We start from the raw sequence: 20734 nt of genomic DNA, 5'->3' as shown, positions 1-20734 counted from the left end.
CACACACACACACACACACCCCTCTACGCAAGATGACTAACATTTTATTTTATAAATGGTTAGTGAATAACCTCTATCTGCCGACACCTGTGCTAGCTCCTGAGAACACACAGCTAGAAAACACACAGGATGCACAGGATGCTTCCTTTCCTAAACCTTATGGTTAGTGGAAAATACCAACACATAAATGCACAGTTATACACACAAATGAGACAAGTTAAAAGGACCCAATGAGAAGCAGACCGTGCTGCTGCTTTGGGAACTCAAGAGGAAACTGCAAGAAAGACAGAAATGGGCTTTTAAAACAATGTTTATAAATATGGAAAGAAGAAAATACACTTTTTTAGGGTAGATGCCACTATTTTACCAGTTCTGTGCAAGTTAAAAAAGAACAGATTCAGGAGCTTAGTGGGAAAATATTTTTTCTGTTTCTATCACTCGTTTTTCATTCTTACTGCTCATTCATGGTAGAGAAGTTCCCTCCTCTCCCAGCACTGGCTATGTGTTGTGCCAGAAAGTAAGGACATGCTTAAAAGCTGATGGGGAGTGTGAGGAGTAGATGCAGAAGTGAGCCGGGAGAGGGCCTCACTGGCCACTTCAGGGACACTTTAATGTCAAAATGAGCCCCGCTGGCATGGCTCAGTGACTGAGCGTCGACCTAGGATCCAGGAGATCGAGGTTCGATTCCTGGTCAGGGCACATGCCCGGGTTGTGGGCTCGATCCCCAGCAGGGGGCGTGTAAGAGGCAGCCGATTAATGACTCTCCCCCATCATTGATGTTTCTCTCTCTCTCTCTCCCTTCCTCTCTCTGAAATCAATAAAGATATATTTAAAAGTAAATAAATAAATCTTCAAATGAATAATGAGGCTGATTATATAAATGATACACATAAATGATATTAAAGAAATAAGAAAAAGTTGTTTTTAAACACAAGTAACATTTGAATAGGAAAGTAGCTTCTTCATTTAATGACTTTTATCCATAGATACAATATCAAAATAGTATTACATTCCTTCATATACATGGTCTGAAGTGTGTATATGAACTATCTACATGGAAGCCAACTCCCCGATGTGATGAACAGACCGCTTTCATGGTTCCTGTTGAGACTTTTCCTGAATGTGAACTGTGAAATCATTCATTGAGCTCAGTGACAGAAGAGTTCTAACCGCAGTGGCAGAAGCTTAGTCATGGGGAATTAAATATAGACACAGAGGAGGATCCCGTCAGAAGCAGTAAGTGGAATGTTCTGAGCACGGGTTCTGAAGACAGGCTTTAATCTTGTTTCAGAATTTGCTAGTCACTCATCAGATGCCTGACTTTCCTCAAATATACAAAGAGGTAGCTCTTAAATTATTTAAAAAGTAAAATGCTGAGAACGTGGACGCATGTTAAGGCATCAATAAAAGTTAACCATTAATTATAACTGGTGTTATCAACTTAATAAAACATGAGGACCAACGAGCAGGGCAGGAAGAAACCTGGGGAGTAGATGTAAAATGAAAAAAAGGGTCGACCATTCAGAAAAACTGCTAAGCCCTAGAACATATAAAAAGCAAATTTTAGTTGTCACTAAAGTTTAGTTTATTGAGTTTGGATTAAAATTAAATTAAAAAATATAAAATAATTTAGTTTTGAAATGTATTCCTGAATAAAGACAAAGTTTCTGCCTAATTTTAAAACAATACACATTTTGATGTGGTAGATATTATGGTTCTTGGCTGTAATGCTTGAACAATAATTTTCTTTATATGGTAGAAACAAATTTGAAACCTGTGTCTCCTCTACTTAAAACAAATTTCTTTAATCTCTCCTTTAAATTCTGGTTTTTAACCTGGGTACACTATAGGAGTAGAAATCTCTAAGAGAATTGGTATTTCAAACTAGTTGTTCATTCTTATAGAGAAAAAAAGAAAGATTAATGTTGTCATTTGCATTGAATTTAAAAAAGATAAATGAGTTCAAATTGCCTATAATTTAGCTTTTTGAATACAAATGACAAGTCCTTTGCCAGTACAGCTGCAGGTAATTTTACTGAGAAAGAAGGATGGCCAATGTTTTACACTTTATTCTATGGTATTTGCCCCTGAAATGTTCTGTGCTTCTCATGTGCTGTCAGTTAAAATCCCGTCTGTACGGATCTTCCTTCATACATCTGTGATCATATATCTCCCAACATACAACTGTGACTCTGCACGAGTCTAACAAATATGCCACATATACCAAAAAAGAGAAAGCACTTGGGAAAAAACCCTTATTGAGGTATTTTATAGTATGAATTATTCATATACATACAAATAATATATGAACATACAAAACATATCATTATATAATATATGGGTATATATTTCTATTAAAAATAGTTCAAGCCACGTTCAGTTTATGTATTAAACGCACACGCAAAATTAATTTACAGACCCTCAATGGAGCAAAGGTTTTCTGCTGACTCAGGAGACAGAGTGGACCAAGTGACTTTTTACCCAGCAGGAAGGGAATTCCAGAATCTGCTGGAATCTGGGGGTTATTGTTAGAAGCTTACCTACTACTTTCCACAACACCATTTGTTGAAAAGACTATTTTTTGCTCAATGTGCATTCCTGGAATCCTCGTTGAAGATGAATTGAACACGTGTGTGGGTTTATTTCTGGGCTGTCTACTCTGTCCCACTGGTCAACATGGGGGCGTCAGCCAGTACCATACTGTTTTAATTACTGTAGCTTTATAATATATCTTGAAGTCAGGAAGTGTTTTGCCTTCAGCTTTGCTGTTCCTTCTCAGGACTGATGTGGCTGTGTGTATCTGTGGTCTTCTGTGATTCCATATGGATCGTAGAATTGTTTTTTCCATTTCTGCAAAATATGTCTCTGGGATTTCAATGAAGATTGCACTGAATCTATAGATTGCTTGGGGCAGCCTGGATACGTAAACAATCCATGAGCACAGGATGTCTGGATATTCACATGCAAAAGAATGAATGGGAACCCTTATCTTACACCATACACAAAAATTAACTAAAGATGGATTTAAGACTAAAAATAAAAAAGCTCTTAATTCCTCATTACTGCATACTAAATTAGATTTTTACAAGAGTGACGCAAAGGTTTCCAATGTAATATCTGCCATAAATTTAATTATTCCTAAATGAGAATGGGAAATCCTGCTCATAAGTGCATTACATTTAGAGCAGGCTTCGCCTGTACCCACCTCTTCAGCAGCCAGCCGTTTGCACAGCTTCAGGAGCATACCAAAAACTAGCAATTACAAGCCATGAGGGACTAACTAGACCATCAGTCAAGTTTATCCATCACTGGAGAGTAGGACTGAACTCGAGTGGTCATACATACTGGGAAGTTGATACAGTCCAGGGGCACCTTCACCTGAGTTCCAGGGTGCTCAGCTCTTCTTTTTACTTTCAAAGTGTCCAGGGTTGGGTGATAAATTGTTTGATACAGTTTGTATTGTGCTATATTCTACTTTTTAAAAATGTGGTAATCAATATAAAAGCCACTTGCTGAACATATTCAGTATGTCACTTTAAAAAAATTTTTATTTTATTTTATTGTTGACAGTACTGCAGATGTCTCCCACTCTCTCCCCTTTTGCCCCCTCCACCCCCCCCTCGCCCGCCCCAGGCCTTTCCAGTGCTACCGTCTGTGTCCGTGGGTTATGCATATATGCATGCGTGTTCTTTGGTGAATCTCTTCCTGTCCCCTCCCCCCACCCCCCTTTCCATTGTCCCTAATATTTGGTTAAGAGATAACACATGTCCCTGTTATCTAGTCCTCAAAAATACATTTAATGATCTCCCGTTAAGAATCAAGCACGGTGTCATCAACTATTGGGAACCAACAGGGAGTGACATCACCACAATGGCAGTGAGGGAACTCCAAGGCCACCCTGTCACGAAAGCAGCTAAAATACCAACAGAAACTGCCAGAGTAAAGTTTGCAGAGCTCTGGAATGGAGCCTAAAACTTAGAACCACCAGGGAACGCTATCTGAAGAACGATGCTGTTGCACCGCCCAGACAGAAGCTGTGCCATCTGTAACTGCCGCGGGGCATCTCCCCTCTCCAGCTCAGTGGTGCCCGGGGAACAGCAGACCAGAGTCCAGGTGCAGGCTGCTGGTGCCAGAGGGGACAGCATGGGCGTCATTCTCAAAGAACTGGGGCTGTGTTTTCTGACCCGTCTGAAAGCTCCCTGGATGACCAGCACGAGGGATCGGTTGATTCATCTGCATGGGAGCATTCCCAGGGCTAGGGCGGCGTTTTCCAAAAGCACATAAAGGCAGAAGCATTGGCCACAGAGGCCCGGGCGACAGATAGCAGGATAAGCAACAGACCAAAGAGCCAGGGAAGAAGTTGAGAAAAGAGATATGCGGGAAAATAAGAGCTTCTAAAAGATGTGTGTGTGCTGGGCAATGAGAGGATGAGACCCAGGCCCAGGGCTGCAGACCTGCCCTGACGAAAGCTGAGGACGAACGACGCGTCCATTGTCTCTCCTTCAGACTCCGCGGGCACAAAGCCGAGCTGGGCAGGGCCGGCAGGGCCCGCTCGGGACTGAAGCGCAGGGAACAGGACACTAGCACCGGAGCAGACGCGCGAAACGGAACAGGACGCCAGAGAGAGTCAACAGAACCTAAAGTTGGTTCTTTGGGGGAAAGATTAATAAAATGGACAAACCTTCAGCTACACTGACCAAGATAAAGAGGGAGGAGATTTAAGTGACTAAAATCAGAAGTGAGAGTGGGGACGTTACTACAGAATTTATAGAAATAAGAAGGGTGGTAAGAGACACAGTGGACGATTTTATGCTAAAAAATCAGAACTATATGAAATAGACAAACTACAAACACAAACTACCAAACCTGACTGCAGGAGGAACAGAAAACGCGAATAAGTTTATAATATTTTAAGAGATTGAATCCACCATCAACCTCCACCCATAAAGAAAGCCCAGAATCAGGTAGTTTCACTGGAGAATTATGCAAAGTTTTCAAACAAGAAATGACACCAATCCTTTCCAGCTCTTCCAGACAACAGAAAAGGGGTGACCACACCTACCTCATTCTACTAAGAAAGAATTACCTTGATACCAAAGCCAAACAGACAAATCGTAAGAAAACTACAGACCAATACTCCTTATCAAAAATAGATGTACAAACCTTCAACAAAATACTAGCAAACTGAATCCAGCGGCATATTAAAAAGTGGGATCCCACCGTGACTAAGTGGGATTTCTCTCAGGGCTGCAAGTGTGGTTCAACATACAAAAATCAATCAAAGTAATATACCATAATAGACTGCAGAAAATATCCATGTCACATGATCATCTCAATCGATGTAGAAAAAGCATCTGACAAAATCCAAAACCATTTCGTAATAAAAACACCCCATAGACTAGGAACAGAAGGACACTTCCTTTCTAATAAAGGGCATCCGTGGAAAACCCATAGCTAACATTATGGTCAGAGGCAAGAGACTGAAAGCTTCCACTCTAAGGTCAGGAACAAGACAAGAATGAACACTTTGGCTCCTGGGATTCTGCATGGCCCTTGGAGGTCTAGCCAGAACAATTAGGCAATAAAAAACATCAAAGGCATCCAATTTTTCTTTTAATGAAGCAAAGTATCTATATTTGCAGAAGGTCTGATCTTTTATATAGAAAAATCCTAAAAAAAATACACACACACACCTGTTAGAGCTAATAAACAAATTCAGCAAAGTGGTAGACTACAAGATCAACATGAAAAATTCTGCTGGAGTTCTACATATCAGCAAATGAATAAACCTGAAAATGAAATTAAGAAAACAATTCCATTTATAATAGCATTAAAAATATAATATCAGAAATAAATTTAATCAAACAGGTAGAAGGCTTGTATCCTTAAACTACAAAATATTGCCAAAATTAATTAAAGAAGACCTAAATAAATGGAAAGACATCCCATGTTCATCAATCAGGACACTTAGTAGTGTTAAAATGGAAATATGCCACCCCAGCAGGAGATCTACATGGTAAGTGCGATTCCTATCAAGATCTCATTGGCCTTTTGCAAAACTATATAATTCAAAGCTCACTGTGGAATTGTAAGTAACTCCAAGTAGCCCAAACGATCATGATGAAGAAGAATACATTTGGAGGACTCAATTCCCAATTTTAAAATTTACTACAGAGCTCTACCCTGGACTTGGGGTCCCCACCTCTAAGGGAGCTGATGCCTGGGAATTTAAATTGAGAAACACAGTAGGAAGACCGCTGCAGGTCCACGTGCAGGGAGCGACACCAGCAACTCCCCGACGCAAGACAGAGTCGGCAGCAGGTAATCCTGCGCGTCGGGAGCAGATGGTGCAGGGGCAGAAGGCGGCACAGGGCAAGGCGGGAGAGGCGGGGGGCAGATCCTGAACGGCCCTGAAGTCATGTTGAGTTTAGATGTCATGCCCGGCGCCATCAAGTCAGCTAACAGGATCTGGAAACACATGGAGCTCACCAGGACCCCACCGGCTGTTCTCTTACAGGCAGAGATATGTAAAGAGCAGACACGGATTCGGGTCTCTCCAGCTGGGAAAGACTGACTTCTGTCCTAAGCAGCTGTGGCCAGAAGAGCGGGTCCCCTGGTGCCAGTTATAATATCATAATTACACACTTTCATAGCTCTTTTCTTCCATCATTTTCTAAATGATTTAACTCATGTCTTCACCCCAACACCATTTCGCAAAGGAGAAAAGCGGAGAACGGAGCAGATCCATTTCCACAAGTGACACTGGCAGTAAGTGCCGGAGCGGAGTTTACCCCGAGACGGTCTGGCCCGGGAAGCCGTGCACCTGACCGCTAGGCTGTGGCACCCGCACGAGGCCTCCGACGGGCGCTGGCTGCCCGCGGAGGGGCAGCGGGGCATCCAGCAGGTAGTCGGCGTTCACGTTCGCACACCAAAACCTTTCGACGTAGAAATCCAAAAAAATCAATGCGCAAAAACCACGTTCAGAGCTCTGCAGCTTCCACGTTTTTAATTCAGACCCTGCGTCTACTGATGCATCCGTTTGCAAGGCACACTACCCTCGGTGCATCCTCTTTATACCAAATGAAAAAATATGAGTCATCATCATTATTTTTAGATAAAATCAGTGTGATGAAACCTTCACACTCCATTTATTTGTGTATCAATTCAACAAGTATGTACGGAGCACCTGCCAAGGATCAGCCTGTGCTATGAGAACATAGTGAGAACAGCGGAGGTGGCCCCTAACCTCAGGGAGCTCAGTGGGAGAGAGAAACACTAATAAAATGTATATATTTAAACGTATAGTAACCAGACACGATACTTGTTATGAGGAGAAAATACAAGTATTTTTTAAGGCAATAATTCTATTGCAGAAAAATAATTTGCCAAGCATATTAAGAACCCTTAAAGATAGCTAAAGATTGAAAGCACATAAGAGATAATTCCAGATAATTTTGTAAACAGATGAGCTAATTTACTCCATTTTAAGGAAAGAATGAAACAGGTAAAAAATAACATTCACGGTGAAATTTTAAAACTAACAAAACCCAAGGTAAAAAGAAAACGACTGATTAATTGTGCAGAGTTTGTACAGCATTTAGGGTTATCCCAACCCTCGGAGTCCCTCCTTGGTTCTCTTGCCCCATCTGCACACCCCGGGGTGACGGCGTTTTAGCCCCCAGCTGTGTCTGTCTTAGGGCGCCCGAAACCCGCACAGCTGCACACGCACAGCGGGGCCTCACCGCTGCCTGGGCGCCCGATGCGCAGAGCACCGCGTGCTGTTCCCTCGCAGCTGTGCGGGAACGATCGCCTGGACATCCCTGGCGGTGCGTGTTTCTGTCCCACGGAACAGCAACAGACGTGTGTCTGCACTGACTGCGGCAGAGTCCCACACGCGGGCAGGTGGCCGGAGAGCGGAATTCTCCGACAGAAATGACCTGTGCACTTAAGTTATCTATGCTGCCCACGCTTGACGGAGGCGCTGGGGTCAGTGTGATACGCTTTAAATTTTTCAAAAATAAATATAGTTCAAAACCATATTAAATTGTGCATCAACAGGTGGTATGTACAGAGATAACTATTACATTTATTGTCTCCTGTCTTCAAAGCACCTATCACAAGATGGCGAGGTGGACAGAAAAGGAACAACATAATTGTTGCATTTCAGAAACTAAGCTCTGTTACGGTAGAGTATTTGTCACGCTCTAATGGAAATGCCCTGTTCTGTGCCCCCATCAGCACAGAACTTATCTCTGTTTTTATCATGAGTTCTCTGAGACCCCATAAAGCTATTAGTTTCCGAGACCATCCCCGCGGGCTCCACGTGATTCCTTCATGGAAGGATCCATGTCTCATCTGTCTGTCTCCAGCAGATGAATAAATACTTGAGGCACTGATGAGGACAGGGACTGAAACAGGACTGGACAATGAACTGCAGGGGACAACCCCAGGCCGTGGCTGGCTGATGTGGGCCGGGAAGGCTGGCTCCTTCGCCTCAGCTTGTGACGATCTCTAGAGCCATCCCAGGATCAGAGGTCCCCGAGGAGCAGGCCACGGCCACAGCTTCACCCCGAGGCGTCAGCACCTCTCTCTGCCAATCGTACCTTCCTCACCCCTCGCACACGCGTCTCCCAAGAGCACCCCAGGGAACCCCCGCGCGGCTCTCGTGCTCACCCCACACGCGCACACGGCTGTCTGCTTGCGTTTTACCTGCGCCTCTCCCGCGCCAGGAAGGGGGGGTATTCTCGCTTTGCCCAGGAGGAGCTCACGGTGCGATGGGCTGAAGTAGCTCATCCAAGGTCACACGGGGGTCCCTGGCAGAAACATGAGCGACGACAATGCCGGGGGGCCGGAAGTCAACAGGTATTTGTGGAAAGAATGAAAAACTGGAAACGCATTTCAAACACAGCTCCACCTGGCCATGAGCCTTGCCCCCCCTTTCCACAGGGTTCCCAGGTCCTTCCAGACTTCCCCACCCAACCAAACGCGCCCTCACGTACTTATGCTCAGAAAAGAAAAGTCAGTAAAGTTAAAAGGCACAATGAAATAGGAAACGGATAATCCCCAGTGGAAAAATCCTGTGTAAATTAAACAATCCTGCTGTATCTGCGGCTACACTCGGTGCTCGTAGCATTCTTCCGACGTTCACCTTGCTTTGGCAACACTTGATAGAATATAGAGCATCTGAGGTTAAAAAATACATAGGAAAATATAGAGCAAAATCCCACATGGGAATTTCCTGTGGTTGATTCCATATTTGTGCTCTCTCTAGTTAACTAATGTCATACAAGTGACCATATATTTAAGTAGCTCCTGAGAAGAAATACTCCACCTTTCTTTCCAAAGTCATTATACCCAGGTCTTCGAAAAGGAAAGACTATCTATACATCTTCTCTGCTGCGTACACATAAGACCCAGAGCAAAGCCCCCAAACCACGTACCCACTGAGCCTTGCTGGGGGGGACCCTTCCCAGCAAATGCGACTCAAGTCTGCGTGAGACCTGGATGGATGGATATGTGATTTAGCTTTATCTGGGGTGATTCTGGGCTGCTATTTTGGTTTAAAAACATTTTTATTACATTCTAATTAACTTACAGAATTTGATGCAATTAAAAAACAACAACGTTGCTCACTTAAAAGTCACCTCGAACATCCCCTGCCAGTTCTATTGCAATGTGCTAAAGAGAAGTTCCCTCAAAATATCTGAAAGTTTCCCAGAAGTCAAAACTATTAGCTTTTGCCATTCAATTACATAATACCTTTTAAAAATATCTCACTGAATCTCAAAAAAACACAAAAAACCGTTCAGGAAGGAAGACTGGCGCCTGCTTTCTAAGATTGCATGATTGCCTGCTCCCCAAGCAGAAGCCGTGGTCAATGAGCATTAATAAATACAGCGCTAATGGATCCCCTAGAAACCTTGGATGTGCTCTGCTTCAATTTAAAAATAAATTCAGATTTTATTAACATTGACAAAGTAGATTCGAACCCATTAGAACACTCAAGATCAAGCTCTTTAAGTAAACGAAGTCAGTAGAAGGCTGTCTTTAGTTTTACTTCCACCATGGTTATCACAAGCTGCCACTTCCCTGAGTTCACAATCATCAGAACCATTAAAACAAGCAAAGCCCTGTGATCTGAGGCCAGGCAGACACGTCCACTGCCCTCAAGCCTATATATGCTTTAAATACAATTTTATTTTCTTCCATTAATAATTTTCTTTTTCTTTGAGGAAGAGTTTAAACATATAAACTCTAAACTCAATAATTTCTAGGCATTAACACCAACAGATGTATTACTGCCACCTGTAGTCACTAATTAGCTGAACGGTAAATAAGATTAATTTTACATATTGAAAACTTGTTGAAACACAGAAATATGCACATCTGTTCCCTCTCTTTTCTCAAAATAGTGTGATGTGTAAACAATCAATTTGGCATCTTTTAACCCATTTTGGAATTGCGGCAACAAACTGGTTTAGTTTAATAATTTTTAGAGGAAAGTTTCACTAAATTTAAACTTTATTATAGAATATTTCAGTGTTTAATTGTAATATATTTTCAAGTTCTCTCTTTTTTAAAATCCTTCTCACCCAAGTATATTTTCATTGATTTTTTTTTTTTAGAGGGAGGGGGAGGGGGGAGAGACAGAGATAGACAGAGACAGAGACAGAGACAGAGACATCGATGGGCTGCCTCCCTCAAGCACCCTGACCAGAACTGGGAATCAAACCTGAAACCTAGGTATGTGCTTGACTGGGAATTGAACCCACAACCTTCCAATGTAAGGCGTATGGTGACGACGCTCCTACCCACTGAGCCACACTGGCCAAAGCGCAAGTTCTCTTTTTTGTTTCCTTTCCTTTGGTTATTATAACTTATAGAGATTCCTATAATCTAGTGGCTCTGGCTTTAAAGAAACAATGCTTAAATGCAGGATGCTAACTATTTTTAATACATGCAGTAAAAGAAAACGAAGGTAACCCGCGACCCCTCGCCCTGCGCGGTTACTCCATTACTGCCCAGTCCCTCCTCCGCGCCCCCCCAGTGAGCTCCATCTCTTCCATCAGAACTAACTGAAAGGCCCCCGCGTTTCTGAACCTTCTTGGTTCTCAATTGCAGAGCTGCCTTCTATTTTTTTCACCACCTTCCCTTGCAAAAGGCACGTATAACTCTGTTTACTTTCTTGACCCCTTTTTATATGTGCTCCTGGAAGTTAAGATTCATGTTCTCTGCTCTGAGGTATCCTGGGCACCCACATAGTAACTGCACAGAGCAAGACCTCAATGTCTTCAATACTGAATTAGTGAATCACCGTCAGATTCTAGATATGACAAACACAACAGCTTTCGTATAAACCAGCAGCAACCAATTAGAAAATCTCATTTAAAATGTTTAAAAAATCATTCAAAATAGACCCAGAGACATAGAAGCATGGAACAGACTGAGGGATCTCAGAAGGAAGGTGGGGGTGGGGGGGAGAGATTAATCAAAGAACTGATATGGATATAGGCATAACCCACGGCCACAGACATTGGTGTGGGGAAGGCCTGGGTGGGGCGGATGCGGGTGGAGGGGCCAATGGGGGGAAAGGGGGACATCTGTAACACTTTCAACAATAAAGAGAAATTTAAAAAACGAACCAAACAAAAACCAACAACAAAACATTAAGTACGTAAGAGGAAATACAACAAAATATCGGAAGTACAAATTCGAAAACATAAAAAGTAGGACTTATCTACCAAGCCCGTGGATAAGAATATTTCGTGAGTGGAGGTGGACATCTGGCCAGCCTTGCGGGGACAAAGAGATTCCAAACTTAAACCTAAAAATAAGCATTAACCACACAGGTTGATTAAAAATCCAAGTGTATACAGGTTTGCATGGAAACAACGAAATGGAACAGAAAGTAGCAATTTTATGCTACAGTGGGGACGGCTTCTTAAATAAAACTCAAAAGGGCGAAGCCACAAGGAAAACAGATAAATGGGTTTCACTAAAATGTGAAGTATCGACAAGACACAGGAAACCGTAAGAGAATTAACGGCAAGCCAGAGCATGCGAGTAGTAGTTGTGCGGTTTGTAACTGCAAGGAAATAGTGTTCAAAATACAGACGGGACTCCTGCAGACGGCTATCACATAGGAGGACGGCGGTGGGGCCGAAGGGGTAATCCACACAGCAGGACAATTTATAGGACAATAAATATAAAAACATGTTCAAAGTGCAGAGAAGTGCGACCTTAACATACCCATTTACCAAGGGAGGGAGAAGTCTCACCCCAGCAGGTGCTGGTGAGGAGAAGCAGGGGAGGGGACTCAGTGGGGGTGCACTCGGACACCCCTCTGGGGACAACCGGGCAAGACCTCTAGGTAGGTACCAACCTGAGCCGAGCAAACCCTCCTCTAAGCACGTAACCTGAAGAAACTCTTGCTTACTTGCATTAGGAAATACAAGCTGTGGACCAGTTATATAAAGGAATCCTAAGCGGAAATGCAATTAATAAACTGGAAACCTATATCAAAATGATTAAATCTTAAAAAAACAGCCTTGGGTAAAAACAAGTATGTTTCAAGAGGTCATACTGTATGATTACAATGATAGAAAGGTGAAGCTATACAGAGCATCAGCATACATTATTTGAAGAAATATTAAAATGTAATAAAAAATAGAAAAAATAATAAATAAATAAAAATAAATAAAAAATAGAAAAACAGCGCATGACGTTAGAAACCTAAGTTTACTTCTGAAGTTACGGTGTTGAGATATACAAGGACTTCGACATTATCCATTTTATTTCTTTTTTAAAAACTGAAGACCACAGAGCAAAATGTGATTTTTAATAAAGTTTCATGTTCTCCATATGCCTGAAATATTTCATAATTTAAAGAAATATGCCAGCATCAATTACTGTTAAGAGTATGATAAAGGGAGTTCTCTCATTTCATCGCTTCTGGGCTTATAAATTGGAACAATTACCTGTGAGCACATCTAGTAAAGTGAAAATGTACATGTTATAAAAACCAGCTGCTCTACTGTTATCCACATCACATACCCTGGGGGACCTTGGATACGTGTGATCAAAGAGAATTATGTAAGTGTATTTGTCGAAGCACAAACAGAAAAGCCTTGGAAGTGTCCACTATTAACAGAGGAAGTCTAGCTTCTTCATACAACACAAGACAGTACAATCACTGGAATGGACATACTCCATCTATACAGTAACAGATAAATACCGAATCCAACTGTGGAGTGTGTTAAATGGCAAGAGATTCAGCTGGGTCTTCAACTCTCAGCATTTTTCTATCCTAAAAAATTTAAATCACAAGAAAGTACGGTGTATTGGTACTTTACCAATATGAGTGGGTAATTTCCAGTGTGCTTAAGTATTACATGATTTTAAAATCCCTAAATGAAACAATGGTAGGTATTGTGGACAGCTCTGAATTGCAAGTTGAAGTTTAATTATTACTCTAGAAATGAGAAGCCATGGAGAAACGTAAGAGTGGGAATTACATGTTTGAAACTGGAATCTAGGAAAATTACTCTGGCAGGACACCGAGAATAACCGAGCAGGCAGTAAAGAGCAGCTTTGGGAAGTCCCATCAGCACTTGAACCTGAAGTTATGGAAGCAGAGTCTCAACTGGAAAGAGGCCACAGATGGCACTCCTGGGTGGCACCGAAAGATGGGACATTTGGGTGCTTGTGGTGCCTCAGAGAAGGGAAGGCCCAGTACTGCCTCTGAGGCCTGACACCGAGTCCTTGTTAAATGAGCGGCAGTGCCGAAGGAACCATCAGCTCACGTGGGCTCCTCCGTGAGGCAGAGGCCGGCTTAGGAAGCCTAGGATGTTCTCTTTGGACTCATTCGTTGGCCTGGGCTGCACTACGGGGACCAAGCAGGAAACATTTCCTAGAAATCTGGGCGTGCACATCTGGAGACTGGAAGTGAGAAAAGTTTAAAATACCTACTTTAGAGAAGTCTTTTGAGAAGTAGGAATAAAACTGTAGGGCTTATGACAAATAAGGACTGTACGGGACAGAGAACAGGATTTTAAGAAACAGCCCATTGGGAGAACTCTGGCAATGGTGGGCCTGGGGAGAGCAGGAGAGCCGGTGAAAGATGTAGTGGGAAGGGGGTGAGGCACAACCAAGGGATCCTTGCCCTGCCCCCCCCCCCCCCCCCACGTGACAGCAGGTGTTAGAAGCGCATGAGGTTTATTTAGGGCTGGAAATTGGTGAGATATGCGTAAGGCGAGGTTCAGAAGGGGAGGGTTTCCTAGGTGAGATCATCTGTGTTCTGGTGTCTGACACAAATAGAAGTGATATTAAATAACTGACAGAGAGGAGCTCGTGTGACACAGGTGAGGAAGCACAGTGGCCTGGTGCCTCCAAGCAGGTGCTACCACGTGGCAGGGTCACCCTGGCAACCTCCACTCTGGTTCCCAAGGCTCCACGCTCACCAACCCACGCACGTCACTTTGGCAGACTAAGTCTGAAACAGTTTTAATCAAGCAACTGCTCTGGATTAAAATCTTACGGTACCCCCCTCTCCCCGTACCAAATCCAAAACTCAGCAAAGTATTTTATTCAAGGCAAACAGAAGTGCTGTCCCAAAGAGGTGACCTTAAATATAAAATACTCCGAAACGATGATGTTCCTTCCTTGTGGCACGTCAAGTCAGCGTCTGACGTCTAGAAGTACCAGTATCAACTGGTGAAAGTGCGGGGGTCTGCCCTGAGCCAGGGTGGGGCAGAGGGAGGCTTAGTTACTCATACAGAAAATAATACAGCAATTAATAAATAATCAAGAATAAACTCTGTGCATTGTGTACTCACGACTGTAAACCTACTTTTGCCACCACCCCGTATTCATAGAAACAGTGATATGTTCTAATGAAAAATGAATGCAGAATTTAAAGGAATGACTACAGAGCTGTGTTATTATACTTTTAATGACTTGATGCCTTTAAAATTTTAATGGTTTAACAACCCTATTTTTAAAACATAAGAATGAAATTCAGGAGCATGATTCTATTGTTTCCCCTTAAAATATTTTCTTAAATGAAGAAAAGCTGATTAACGAGTTAAGACAAATTTCAAAGCAAACACTGAAAAGAAAATTTAACACTTACTGCTTTGCCCAAATAGTCAGCTAGGGGACTATCCTCAACAGGTAGCACTAGAACCTCTAAGAAGACACACGACAAGGGCTCCCTCAACCCTGTCTGCCTGCAGGCACCTGGGTTCAGGTTGGCCCACTGCTGAGAGGACTGGGATGCTTTCCTGCCCTCATCTGGCAGAATACTGAGCACTAATTTGTGAGCCGTAAAGGGTACGTGAGGTCATTTCATCTCAAAATATGTTTTCATGTCATAATCATCTCTGACACAACTGGCCTCATACTCGGGCCTTTCTCCTCATTAGCATATTATCAAATTAGGTTTGAAAGCATGAGCTCTGCCCATAAGAAGTCAATTGTCTGTATACATTTCATGAGAATTTACTTTCATTTTGAAATTTAGTTTTGAACATGAACCATATAACAATCATTACATGTCTCCTGAGTTAAAAATAGTTTAATGGGAAGGTCCACAGTTCTGAGTCCATAAAATTCATGATTTGTATTAGGAACTAAGAAAATGAAATATGTTTATATAATCCCTCTTCCTGTGATGGTGGGGATGATTATACATTTCCATTTTAAGGCACACAACATTTGCTTAGAGTTTTATTATCTCATGGGACCCACTTAACTTACTAAGCTTCACAGAACCATGTGCGTGAAGTTTTGTCATTAGGATATTCTGAATCCTGCCCGGCTGGCATGGCTCAGCGGTTGAGCATCAACCTAGGATCTAGGAGATCCAGGTTGGATTCTGGTCAGCGCCCATGTCTGGGTCCCCACTGGATCCCCAGCAGGGGACCTGCAGGAGGCAGAGATCAATGACTCTCTCATCACTGATGTTTCTCTCTCTCCTGTCCTCTCTCTGAAATCAATAAAAACATATAAAAAATATTCCGGATAGAAGCATCTCCAAAATTTTTTAAAAATAAATGATATTCTCCCACAGAATCAAGGGGAGTTTAGTTTAATATTTTAAGATTAAAACAACAAAAAACTGTTTCTGCGCCGACCTCTGCGAAGTTCCCATTTCTCAAGTACAAAGGGAGCACAAAAGCAATTCCTCTGTGTATAAAAACGCTTTTATTGTGTTCCAGGAAGACTGTCCTTTACAGACGCATAACTCTACACGGCGCGGCCACGGAAAGCGGCTTTGAAAAATGTAAACACGCTGGCACATCTTCAGGAGAAATGTGATTCCAAAGGGGCATTTCAAAGGCTGGCAATGCCACAGTTACCCAAGAAGCATCCGATGTTCTTCCCTGGGACCCTAGCTTCCAATTGGGTCGCATACTCTGTTTGTTGTGTGGAATCCTGGAAAGCCGGCTGGGGGAGGAATCCTGCGGACCCCAGGGGCCAAGTGCGCAGGGAGCGGAGCGCTCGGCTCAGCGGTGCGCGGCGACTCCAAGGAAGCGCACACCTGTCCCCAGGGGGCTTCCACCGTCCAGGAGCTGATGGCACCTGAGCTGTCAGACACAGTCAGGATTCCAGGGACTCGGGCGGCTAGAGGGATGAACGCACCACGTGGCCGAGGGCAGGGCTTCGGAGGTCAAGCTCCTGACACCGCTGTCCCGCCCTCTCCGGCCCCGCACCTCCTTTCTTGGCGGAGGGCTGTGCCGGTGACAGATTGGAGCACTGCGTCTGGGCGGCCAGGAGCCCTGGGCCTCCTTCCTGGACAACTGCAGCTTCTCCCGGGGAGGAAGGGGGCGCATTCCTCTACTCCAGAGCAGCTCCGGAACCCCGCGGGGGGCCTGCACCCCGGTCCCCGCGCCACGCTGGGGAGGGGCCTTGCGCTCGCCCGGTTTCGCGCTCCCCTCTTCTCCAGATCTGCCCAAGTTCGAGAATGGGCCCCCGTGCCCTTGGGGGACACTCTGCGTCTCGGACGGGAAACCCGGCAGGGGCAGCACGAAAAGGCGAATGGCTCCCCTCTGCCTCCAGCACCCGCGTGCGCCCCCGCGGCACCCCCCGCGCGGTGCCTGCCGACCCTTCCTCGGGGAGGCGCTTTGCCCCACCTGGGTTCCGTTTCCTAGACATACATTCATCTCTTTTTTCCTTAGTGGTAACATGAACGAGGTTCTCCTTTCGCCCTCTCCAGGGTCAGCACCCCCATCCAGGTGCGAACGCGCGCACGGAACGTCCTCGCCCCAGGCCGCTCGGCCCCGGGGCTCCGGAGCTTTCCCACCAGGAACTTTGAGATCCGCGAGGTCGACGGACATCCGCGGGAACCCCCAAAACGGGCCCTTTCCGCCCCCGCGGGCGCTTCCCGCCCCGCCCCGGGCCCCGGCGCCCACCTCCCCCGCCGGGACTTCGCGGGAGCCGCTCGGACCTCTCCGCAGGTCCCGGCTCCGCGCAGGGGCCGCGCCCCCCCTCCTGCCCGCGCCCGTCCACACCCCAGGTCCTCCGCCGTGTCCACGCGGCCTTCTCACCTCCCCGTCCGGCCACGAGAGAAGTTCTGAGCCCCCGGGGGATCTACACCGTTTCGATCCCGACTCAGGTGGAGCACCTTTCAAGGATGGACTGTGAAAAGCTGTCCGGAAACTTTGCCGTCCCGACCGCCCCAGGGCCCGCGGCCGCGAGCGCACACCTGCCCGCACCGGGCGCAGGGACGCGGCCGGGCGCACACGCGGCCGGGCGGCCGGCGACCGCTCCGCGCGCCCTCGGCTCCCCGCAGTCGGCCGCGCGGGGCCGGGCGCTGCCGGGCGTCGGGAGATTGTGACACGGGCTTGGGGAGCGGGGGCGAGGAAATGGTGATTCTAAACACACCCGGCGGTCCGTGCACCTCCTGCCGCCGAGCTGCGCCGCCCCACAGGCGCACACTTTCGAGAACCGCCCATGGTGGGTCGCGCTGGGTACGAACCATCCTCAGGGCGCATTCATCTCGGACCTGACAGTCCCCGTCGTCTACGACTTCTCGGTCTGCGTCCAAACCAGCCCCCGCTCACGGGGCGGTGGGGCCCCGAGCGCGGAGCCCCCCAGGCAGTGCGCCCCCGGACCACCGAGCAACAAGCGCGCAGCCCTCCCGAGGCCGCGCCGCGCCGCCCCCGGCCCGGGTCGCCCCTCCCCGCCCCCTCTCGGCCGGGCGCAGGGGAAGGAGCCGGCCCGGCAGCCACTCACCCCCAGCTTCCTGCTGCGGATTTTCACGTAGCCCTGCTTGACTATGTCGTTAAAGTTGGAGGCCATGCCAGCGCGCGCGGCTCCCGCGGGTCCAGAGCCGCCGTCCGCAGCCGAGTCCGCGCAGGTCCCGCATCCAGCCCGCCGCCTCCGGCAGCGCGCCTCCGCCCAGGGCCCCCAGCTCCCGCCCGCGGGGGCTGGGACGCGGGGTGGGTGGCAGGGCGGCCGGGGACTGGGACACGGCCTGGCGCCCGCCCTCCGCGTGCGGGTCCCCACCTTCGCCCCCGCCGCCCCTGCAGCTCCCGCGGCGGGCGCCTCACTCGGCGGCGCACCGCTGGCCGCAGCGCGGCGGCACCATCGCGGCTCCGGGCGCAGGGACGGGGGAGGGGCGGGGCGGGGGGCGGGCCGATGCGCCCGCGTGGCTCCCCCCCCCGCCCGGCCCGCGGGGTGGCTGGGCTGGGAGACGCTGGCCAGACGCGCTCCACCTCTCCCGCCCCCACCCCCTCCCTCCCCCCGCACCCCCGCCGTTCCCACCCGGCTCCCCGGCCCGCACCGCTCCCGGATTCCTGAGGACAAGCTCCTCATTCCGGGGGCCTTGATCTCCACTCCCAACTGGACCCCGGGAAAGGGCAAGGGCGGCGGGGACGCTTCCAAGGGAACAGGCGCGGGAGCGAGACAATGGGGCACTGCGAGGGCCGTGTTTACGGTGCGTTTCCACGCCGGGCGCGGGCCCGCGGGCCAGGCTTCGCCCCGCGGGGACTGGGAGCGGGGAGCGGGGAGCGGGGAGCGCGGCCGGGAGGCAGGCGCGCGGCGCACACAAAGAGCCGGCCGCGCGCACGTGTCTCATCCCGCCGGGGACGCGGCGCTCCGCGGGCGCGCAGCCGGGAGGGCAGGGGGCGCGCGCCCTGGGGAGCTGTCCCCCAAGCGGCCCCTGGCTTAGGGAGGTGGGGGCCGTCGCTGTCACCCGTGGGCGCAAGGGATTTATTGGAACCATCAACTTGTAGAAAGAAGGAAGAACTTTCTCCCCTTAATGCAGCAACGCGTGACATTTAAAATAGGCTATTCTTCTCTATGGTATAGACATTGTAACTTAAAATCATGTTTTTATAAGATTCATGGAAAAAATAGGAAGTATTGAATTTTGGCTGGAGGCAATGGACGGATTTTTTGCTCTAGGACTCTAAGAATATTTAGTACCTTAGTAGCTTAGGATGTTTCTAATGAAGAAAAATGGGTATAAAGATTACACTTTTATAACCAACTCCTTTATTTATAGAATTTATATTTAATAGAAGTTCAAAAGGTCCTGTTTATTTCCACATTATAGGGAGTAGCACTTTTCCATGTTTTTCAGTTAAAATTTCTTAGCCCTATTGGGGACATAATAATATTAAGACGGAAAGGAAATTACTTGATTGAGGAGAAAAAAACCCAATATGAAAACTCGAATAACAGAGTAGCATGCCCCTCGCCCCAACCACATAGGCTCCTCAGGGGTGGTTTTTGGTCCCATCCTTATTAAAAGTCTCCATCTAGAGCCCATGTAACCCAGCAGGAGCTCTGACTTGCCTCATCAGCACACTCTGCGTTCATTCATTTGCGCAGCAAACGTTTGTTTGGTCTGTCGAGCTGCGGAGCACCAGATGCTGGGGCAGGTACTGAGAACCACGTGGCAAGATCCCTGGGCTGTCACTCTGGAGGGAGCTCCAGCTCTGACCTTCCCAGGAAACCCGCATAAACTTCATTCAGCTTAATGGGATTCCTTCTTCCAAATACGGGGCCTGTTGTCTGTTCCATTCATTTGTTACTGTTACATATGCTACATGGCTATTATTTCTTCTCTCTATATGAAGATTTTTGGATTTGCAGATGCTTTAAACAGATCATTTTATCCAGTCTGCTTTGCCATCCCAACTGTTAAGCAGAGTACTTGCCATTTCATAGATGAGGAGACAGGCTCAGGGACCTTCAGTTGCAGAGCCATGATTGGCTTGGGGTCTACAGTAATGTCCACGGCCAGCATTGTTTATATAATAACCTGTTTCCACAAATCAATGGTAAAATATTTGAAGTCAGGGATTAATTTTGTCTCAGCAACCATTTTAGTGCTTACTTAAGGGTGAGGTATATAGTTTGCAAGTCTGTTTTGTTTTTTTTAAATATGTTTTTTATTGATTTCAGAGAGAGGAAGGGAGAGGGGGAGAGAGAGAGAGATAGAAACATCAATGATGAGAGAGTCATTGATCGGCTGCCTCCTGCACACCCCCCACTGGGGATCGAACCAGCAACCCAGGCCTGTGCCCTGACCGGGAATCGAACCGAGATCTCCTGGATCATAGGTTGGTGCTCAACCGCTGAGCCACGCCAGCTGGGCGCAGGTCTGGTGTTTAATAGTTACATAATGATTATGCCTTTGCGCATGTGCTTATGTAGGCCTGTCAACACCCTAATATGATTTAAATGTGATGCCTAAGTTTCTGATACAGCAATTTGTGTGTGTGTG

The 20734-nt window shown here is 46.7% G+C and overlaps 1 protein-coding gene across 2 annotated transcripts in view; it reads right to left on the bottom strand.

The window, feature by feature from the left end:
- Positions 1–18588, bottom strand: part of DOK6 (docking protein 6) — a 183230-nt gene extending 164642 nt beyond the window's left edge. For both annotated transcript variants that reach the window (XM_081148256.1, XM_081148255.1), the window contains exon 1: positions 18235–18588. In XM_081148256.1, coding sequence (XP_081004382.1) covers positions 18235–18300 — 66 coding nt within the window. In that variant the 5' untranslated portion in view covers positions 18301–18588. The remainder of the gene's footprint in view (positions 1–18234) is intronic.
- Between the last annotated feature and the right edge of the window lie 2146 nt (positions 18589–20734).

Source organism: Miniopterus schreibersii (genome assembly GCF_964146895.1).
Source record: "Miniopterus schreibersii genome assembly, chromosome: 10".
Taxonomy (NCBI): Eukaryota; Metazoa; Chordata; class Mammalia; order Chiroptera; family Miniopteridae; genus Miniopterus; species Miniopterus schreibersii.
This window is presented reverse-complemented; position numbering and strand designations above follow the sequence as displayed.